Source organism: Glycine max, chromosome 2 (assembly GCF_000004515.6).
Source record: "Glycine max cultivar Williams 82 chromosome 2, Glycine_max_v4.0, whole genome shotgun sequence".
Classification (NCBI taxonomy): Eukaryota; Viridiplantae; Streptophyta; class Magnoliopsida; order Fabales; family Fabaceae; genus Glycine; species Glycine max.
This window is the reverse complement of record NC_016089.4, coordinates 26,154,766-26,163,855: the sequence shown is the minus strand read 5'-3', so window position 1 is coordinate 26,163,855 and position 9,090 is coordinate 26,154,766. Positions and strand designations below refer to the sequence as shown.

At 38.4% G+C, this 9,090-nt stretch overlaps 1 protein-coding gene across 1 annotated transcript in view; it reads right to left on the bottom strand.

Annotated features, from left to right (window-relative positions):
• Positions 1-320: 320 nt before the first annotated feature.
• The window catches only part of LOC100809099 (pre-mRNA-processing ATP-dependent RNA helicase prp5), a 31,937-nt gene continuing 23,167 nt past the window's right edge, over positions 321-9,090 (bottom strand). Inside the window, exons 5-7 of the mRNA XM_003518981.5 lie at positions 7,896-8,150; positions 7,236-7,396; positions 321-868 (exon numbers count right to left, since the gene is read on the bottom strand). Coding sequence (XP_003519029.1) covers positions 571-868; positions 7,236-7,396; positions 7,896-8,150 — 714 coding nt within the window. The 3' untranslated portion in view covers positions 321-570. The remainder of the gene's footprint in view (positions 869-7,235; positions 7,397-7,895; positions 8,151-9,090) is intronic.

The following is a 9,090-nucleotide window of genomic DNA, read 5'->3' as shown; positions in this document are numbered from 1 at the left end:
CAAGTGGTATATAATGGTGAAACCCATTTAAAAACTCGAAGTGAAAAAGTTGCTGGAATTATGATGATGCCCTAAATGCATGGATGCCAAGTTGGTACACAATACAGTGGGACAAGATGCTTTCAAAAAAAAACTTAAATTCAGTTTTAAGATATTAGCACTGTTTCCTAATTATAATTAAAATTTCACTTTAAAAATTAATGCTAATCTTAAAACACTTACTAATAAGTTACTAAAATAAAATCTTAATTTTAATAAAAGATAGTATCTAAAGAATTAAATGTTTGTTTCTATGCTGCTACAAAAGCAACAAAATGATGTTGCGACAAAGAAGCTCATTCGATTACAGTAAAATACAGTCTTGAAACAGAAGCAGAGATAATATTGCAAAAAATTTCTTAATGGGATTCTTAACGTGAAGGTTTCCAAATTCCAAGCATAGGAAACCTACAATCCCTACCACTCAGCTCCCAGCCCAAATTCCAAAGTAAAAGGAATTGATCTTTTGATATCATGAGCCGCAGAGACGGAATGAACATAAAAAAATTGATGACTAAGCACCTTCAACATTCAATCTTCCAACATGTTCGATGTATGATTCAGATCCTGAAGGGTCTGAGGCACTTCCTGACCGCATTGTTCAAGAACCGCAATCAACGGTGCAGCAAGTTCTGTATCTCTTTTTGTTAAGAAACTGTGCAATACACCATTGACACTTGTGCGAGCCATCTTTGTCAAAATATGCACGTAAGTGTCAATTGAGGGTACAAAACTAGGTAGGACTACCACATCATACGTCCCTATATCCGTAGTAGAGATTTGCACCAAATCAATCAAAGAAACCGCTGCTCTGCGGTCTGAATCCACCCTGTAAAACAAAACAGTAAGCTCCTATTGAACATTCAACAAAAAGATAATTAGTTGGAAACTTTACAATCAGCTAGCCCTGCCTCCTACCAAATCCAACAAATCAGTTATGAAAAAACAATACTCCCTCTGGTCCTTTTCATAAGGAACCAAATTAGAGGTTTTGCTTGGTTTGTATAAGAACCAATTTGAAATGCCTCTAGTATTATTATTATTTTTTTAACAGAAAAATGCTTAATTATGAGTCACTTCTCTTAGTTCAACAAATAATAGGTGGAATGCATTAATATTTTAAGCTCTATGGAAGTCTATCTTTCCCTTGTATGAAGAGCAGTTTGAGAACCCTAATTTGCTTCTTGACATACATAGCCCATAAAAATTAAAGTAATAAATATATTATTGGTGAGAGAATTAAAAGAATTCAAAAAAGAACAAGAGTCTGTTTCTGTTGAATATCTTGCTTAAATATCTTGCTTTACTTGATGTATGACTGATGTAATATTTTGCTTATCTGAGAAGTTAGCAGAGATAGGCCTGAGAGTAGGCTGTCTCTATCTTCCATCTTTTCTCTATATATTTTGTAATCTTATCAAGTTATGAATAAGCTTAGTGAGAGACATTTTTTTCTCACTCAAATTTCAAGCTTCAACTTGGCATCAGAGCTGAATTTATACACGCCGCCGTCCGCTGCCATCGGCCACCATGCCGCCACCGTCATCGCCATTTTTCCGGTGACAAGCAGGATTTGGTGCGCCTCGAGAAGCACAACCCAACCCCACAAGTCGCATGACCAACAGGTCACCCACGCGTCACCACACACCCTCACCGTCCGTCACCCACATCGGCGCGTGGTCGCCACACGCTGTCTTCTTAGCGCCGGAATCCGGCCAGACCAACGCCAGTCGTCTCGTCGGCGCGTCCTGAGGCCATTCCAGCCTTCAGTCTTTGGTTTCGACACTCAGAACGTGTCGACCTTGCTCATCTCTCCGTTTACTCTTAGGATTTTGTGTTCTTGAGTAGAAATGGCTTCGTCTGGTCAAGTTCTCTCCTTCTCCGGAACTCCAATCATCACAACAACTAAACTCAACTGGAAAAATTATTTATCTTAGTCTGCTTCAATGGAGCTGTGGTTTCTCGGCCAAGGTCACCATTACCACTTGGAGAAAGGTGCTGAGGAGGTTCCAATCGATAAAAGACCTGAATGGCAGAAGCTGGATTATCAGCTTTGTGCAGTTTTATGACAATCAGTTTTGCCAGACGTTTTGAAGATCCTTAGATCATTCAAAACATTTTGTTCTTTCTAGAAGAAGGCCCAAGAAATCTTTGTCAATGATATTCAGAGTTTGTTTGATGCAACCATGAAGGTTACAGCCCTCAAACAAACCAGCCATGGCATGATTGCTCATATAGGAAAAGCTCGGGCTGCAGTAGAAGAGTTGAAGAGGTTTCTGGTGGCTGATTCGTTAGAGGAAGTGAATAGAAAACTAGATAAGTTCTACATAGTCCTTATCCTGAGGAGTCTACATTCAGACTTTGACCATGTGCGAGATCAGGTTCTTGCTGGAGATCAAGTCCCATCAATGGACTCTCTCATCACTAGACTGCTTCGTGTGCCACATATGTTGAAAGATGAAAACCTAGCTGATGCGGTGGAAACATCGGCTATGGTTGCACCTCGTGGGAGAGGGGGAGGCCGTAACAGTAGAGGAGGTCGTGGTGGAAGAGGTGAAAGTCCTCATTGCACCTATTGGAAGAGGATGGGCTACACTCAAGAAAACTGTTACTCACTACATGGCTCTCCTGAAAAAGTAGCACAGGTGTCTAAGTCAGAAAAACCGGAGTCCGGATTCTCTAATGAAAAGTATCAGGAGTATTTGAGGCTCAAGTCCGAGAAGTCCAGCAATCAAGCATCATCCTCATCAGCACCATGTTTTTCAACAGCTTGTGTTTCTCAATTCATTGGAAGTCCTAGTCCTTGGATACTTGACTCAAATGCCTCTGATCATATCTCTGGTAACAAGTCCTCCTTCTCATCCATTTCTTTTTCAAAAGTTCCTCACCTTGTTACTGTAGCTAATGGTTCCAAAGTTACATCCCAAGGAAGTGGTCAAGTTTCATTATCTCCTTCATTGCAATCAAATTATGTTTTATTTGTTCCTCAGTGTCCATATAATCTAATCTCTTTAAGTCAGTTGACTCGCTCATTAAATTGTTTAGTAACCTTTGCCGCTGATTCTTTTGTTATTCAGGAACATGAGACGGGTCGACTAATTGGAAAAGGACGTGAATCACAAGGATTTTATTATTTAGAATCCAGCTTTCCTGTGTCTTGTTTTGCATCCTCAAAACCCAAGCTTTTGCAGGATCGTCTGGGCCATCCAAGTCTACCAAAGTTGAAAATGATGATCCCTAGTCTCAAGAATCTTAGAGTCTTAGATTGAGTCTTGTCAACTAGGAAAACATGGTAGATCATCTTTTTCTCAAACTGTACAAAGATGTGACTCAGCTTTCTCTATCATTCACTCTGATATTTGGGAACCAAGTCGTGTTGCATCTTTTGGTTTTCGATATTTTGTAACCTTCATTGATGAATTTTCCAGATGTACTTGGATTTACTTAATGAAAGACAGATCTGAACTTTTATCTATACTCATATCATTCTTTAAGGAAATTGAGAATCAATTTGACAAATCAATTAAGATTTTCAGAAGTGATAATGCTAAAGAGTATTTCTCTCATGATCTCTCTTCCTTTTTATCTTCAAAAGGTATTCTACATCAGTCCACATGTCCTCATACACCTCAACAAAATGGTATAGCAGAGAGGAAGAATCGTCATCTTCTTGAAACTGCACGCTCCCTAATGTTAAACTCCAATGTTCCTACCCATCATTGGGGAGATGCAGTGCTTACTGCTTGTTACTTAATTAACAGGATGCCTTCTTCTTCTCTTGACAACCAAGTTCGTCATTCAATTATTTTTTCTCATGATCCATTGTTTCATATTTCTCCCAAAGTGTTTGGTTGTACTTGTTTTGTCCATAATCTTTCTCCTGATTTGGACAAACTTTCTGCTAGGTCAGTCAAGTGTGTCTTCTTGGGTTATTCTCGTCTTCAAAAGGGTTACAAGTGCTATTCTCCAACCACCAGACAATACTATATGTTTGTAGATGTAACCTTCTTTGAAGACACACCCTTCTTTTCATCTTCCATGGATCATCCCTCTTCTCTCCAGGAAGTTCTTCCAATTCCTTCTTTTTGTCCTACAGGTAATTCAGACCAAAATGTCAGAGTTATCCCATCTTCTCCACCAAATTCACTTGAAGTTGCTCCTCCACCTCTTATGACATATCAACACAGGACAAGACAAGTTGGATCTATCGTACCTGAAGTCTCTTCTCGTGATCCACATCCTTCTTCAACCAGTCCTCAACTCATGGGTCATTCCTCTCCTTCCACTTCTTCTCCTCATTCTGACTCAGACTGGCCCATTGCCATCAGGAAAGGTACTTGTTCTACTCGTAATCCCCATCCTATTTATAATTTCTTAAGTTATCACCGTTTGTCTCCTTCATATACTTCCTTTGTTTTCTCATTATCATCACTTACTATCCCTTCCATTGTCCGTGAGGCACTTGATCATCCTGGCTGGCGACAGGCTATGATTGATGAAATGTAGGCTCTTGAAAATAATGGTACATGGGAACTTGTTCCCCTTCCTCCTGGCAAGACAATTGTGGGTTGTAGATGGGTCTATACTGTTAAAGTTGGGCCCAATGGTGCATTTGATCGACTTAAGGCTCGCTTGGTAGCTAAAGGCTACACACAAATATATGGTCTTTATTATTGTGATACTTTTTCTCCTGTAGCCAAAATCACTATTGTTCGCCTGTTTGTTGCTATGGCTGCCATGCGCCACTGGCCTCTCCATCAACTTGATATTAAGAATGTCTTCCTCCATGGTGATCTTGAAGAGGATATTTATATGGAACAACCTCCTGGGTTTGTTGCTCAGGGGGAGTCTGGTCTTGTGTGTAAGCTTCACTGGTCTCTCTATGGTTTGAAGCAATCTCCTCGAGCCTGGTTTGGTAAATTTAGTCATGTTATTAGCTTTTTGGACTGAAACGAAGTGAAGCTGATCATTCTGTATTTTACTGTCATACATCCCCTGGAAAGTGTGTTTATCTAATGGTTTATGTTGATGATATAGTGATTACAGGGAATGAAACTACTAAGATTGTCCAGCTAAAGGAGCACCTATTCAGTCATTTCCAGACCAAAGATTTAGGGCATTCGAAGTATTTTCTTGGTATTGAGGTGGCTCAATCTAGAGATGGTGTCATGATCTCTCAAAAGAAGTATGCTTTGGATATTCTGGAGAAAACAGACGTGCAAAATTGTAGACCTGTTGATAGTCCTATGGACCCAAACCTGAAGCTCATGGCAGATCAGAGTGAAGTTTATCCTGATTCTAAGAGGTATAGGAGACTTGTAGGAAAGCTCATTAATCTCACCATTACAAGACCTGATATTTTCTTTGCTGTTGGAGTAGTTAGTCAATTCATGCAGAATCCTCATGTCGATCATTGGAATGCTGTCATGCGTATTCTTAGATATGTTAAGAGAGCTCCTGGGAAAGGATTGTTATATGATGACAAGGGTAATACTCAACTATCAGGATATTGTGATGCAGATTGGACTGACTGTCCCATGGATAGGAGAGCCACATCAAATTATTATGTCTTCATTAGAGGGAATATTATTTCTTGAAAAAGCAAGAAGCAAACGGTTGTTGCTCGATCCAGTGCAGAAGCTGAATATCGATCTATGGCTATGGTTACATGTGAGCTTATGTGGGTTAAGCAACTTCTCCAAGAGTTGAGATTTTGTGAAATTGGACAAATGAAGTTATATTGTGATAATCAGGCTGCTCTTCACATTGCTTCAAATCTTGTTTTTCATGAGAGAACTAAACACATAGAGATTGATTGTCATTTCATTCGGGAGAAACTATTGTCCAAGGAGATTGTCATTGAGTTCATTAGTTCCAATGATCAACCAGCAGATATTTTGACTAAGTCCCTAAGAGGACCTAGGATTCAGTCTATATGTTCCAAGCTTGGTGCATATGATTTATATGCTCCAGCTTGAGGGGGAGTGTTGAATATCTTGCTTTACTTGATGTATGACTGATGTAATATCTTGCTTATCTGAGAAATTAGCAGAGATATGCCTGAGAGTAGGCTGTCTCTCTCTTCCATCTTTTCTCTATATATTTTGTAATCTTACCAAGTTATGAATAAGCTTAGTGAGAGACATTTTTTCCTCACTCAAATTTCAAGCTTCAACTGTTTCATTAATGTTGGGAGTAATTTTTGGAAAAATACATAACTTTAGGACAAATTTAATGTTACTATATTAACTAATTTCCTTGTGAATCAGTTAATTGGGTCTTCTAAAAAGGACCAGAGTAAATATTACTGGGAATCATGTATAAAAGAGAGTGAATATTATGTATTCAGCAAATGCGAGCTCAGTTTGAAACAAAAGAGGGAAAGCCTCTGGAAAACACGGAAACAGTAGCATTTTAGATTGGAGAGAAGAAACAAAAGAAAGATATCCAGAGACTGCAATAAGCAATCTCCACCCATGCCAATGCCCACCCACTTTCCACCAAAACTTTTCTTCCTCTTCTCACAACTTCCTACACCCTCCCTATAAACATTCAGCTCTCTCCCAACCAGGACCCTCTGCATTCACACACTGCCAGCTGTCTGTTCTCAGTGTTCTGTAATGCTCAGGGTCCACTAGTCAACTTGGGCTCACTAGTGAATATTATTTGTTGCTTCTTCCCTCACAACCCTACCCCAACCCTTATTTCACCAAGGGTTGATTTTACAAACAGAAGTCCTTTCATATACATCCAGGCATTCAGCAAGAATCTTTGGTTCTTAATAAGATCCTAATTGAATGCATGGACCATTGTTAACAATTAGAAGAAATCCAGTTTGCCTCTAGAAACAGAAACAACAGCTTTACTGGTGCACAAAACAAAATCAACCATTGCTTAACATTCTTAATTGGACCAAGCATAATGGTGATTTTTGGATTTGAAAACTGTAAAATAGGTTGGAACATTCGATCACAGAAAGTTACTAGAAACTAAGATGAGCCAACCAAAGCTGGACCTAATTGGAGGTTTCTTAAAATCATAATAACAGATGATAGCTGCAATAGTCACTGAGAATACATTTCTATTTTCAGTACAGTAGATTTCCTGTAACTTACTACAATGTTCTCTTGGATATGTTAGATATCAAAATAAAAAATTTCAAACCAACATATGTAAAACCAAATTTGATGCTTTACCTATCATTAATATTTGCTGCATCAGAATCAAGTGAAACGGAATAACCCTTGGATTTGAGAGTCTTGACCAATTTATGGCACTTGACATCTTTGCTTAAAATATATAGCATGTTTGAATTCTGTGTACTGTTGCTCTGAAATTGATCCAGGGCTTCGATGCTCTGCAAGAATTAATAATCTCATTAGAGCTTTTAAACTTAAGTATCTAAACAAATGAATAACTAGATGCAAGCATTATCCAGAGCTGAATAATATGCACTTAGGCTTTTGAAGATATAAACATTGGTTTGTGAAAGATGAAACAAAGATTGTAAATGTTCTGGAAATAAAGTTATTGAGAAAATTCAAACATAGAAGTAGAACAATAAACACATACCAATTGAAATCCTAAACTTGATGCACAGATCAACAAAATATTTAATGCAATTGTAGCCTCATAGAAAGGGAAAAATATATCTAGTTGAGGTCAAATAATTTGAGCCTATGGAGACCTTGCAAATATATGTAAGTTGTTATATTAAATTTCCTTTGTTGAAAAGTCCCAGGTAATCTACATATCACACTATCAAGCAAAATTGGTAAACCTTTTTTTACCTAAGTGCTAATTACGATACAAATTTATGAAATAGAATTCATGCCACGCAGACCAATAAACTTTACCATAACAACTTTATCTTCTTCTGACGTACACACTTCAACAGATTGGATAATGTACGAACTTAGGCTGTTAATTGAATTATTGAGAGAGACTCTACAAATTGATCCTGTCAGAAGATATCGAACCATTGGGATCGACATGTGGCTGACACAATCATTGAAAATCACAACACGGGGATTGCCAGAAATACAATTCTTGATGGATTTTACTGTATCAGCGTGGCCAGCACTACAGATAGTATTAAGCCCATCAATAACCTATTAACATCAAAAGAATCGTCAACCCATGATAAATGGAATAAATTATAATAAGAGATGATTAGAACTCAGTTATGTATAATACATGGAATACTTTATTTGTAGAAACCCATATGCCAGCAGATACAGTAATTTTCATATATAAAAAGATGCTCATAATTTTTCACTCAATTTCAAAACATATGACTTTTACTTAAAATAATAACGAATAAGCACAAATGTGAATCTTAGGATCAATAACAGAAATAACATGGCAAAAGTGGAACATAACTTGAGTAAAATCAACTAAGTTTCTACCACCCAAATATAGCAATGTTGAAGATAAAAAATCAGTTGATTCCACGGAAATGTTATCCCCCCAAATCCTTTCCCTTCCCTACAACTAAACAATGATCGAGTCATTCCTCAATTTACTTAACTATATATAGTCAGAAAGTTCAAGCAGATGCTGAAAAAGAAACACAATAATATTTCGAAGCTAGATGTCAGAAAAACTATTTATGGCATGGATCTCATGCGCCAGCAATCTCTCAGTGCATGGCACACCTTTTCCGACAAACCCTCTTCCGGCGACCCTCCCGTCATGACCCTCCACTTATGGTGGCCTTGTTTGAGCACTGTTTGGCACCGCTTGGCTACTGTTTGACCACATTTGGTTGTTTTGACTGCTATTTGGCACTTTTCTCATGGCTACCGCATCCGCCTTGAGTTCCGCTGTGACTTTTACCACTGTTCCGCTGATCCTGTGCAAAAAACTCATCAGGACAGCCAGCTATAGCACTTGGGCCGCTGTTGTTTAGTTTGGTTCCGAGGCCAAGGCCGTGCCGATCACTTGACGAAAAAATTGACAAATGTTCCAACCAACAACCAAGCTCGTTGGAAGCAAATTGACACCTCTTTATGTAGTGTCTTGTGGTTCTCTCTTGCCCCTAACCTCCAA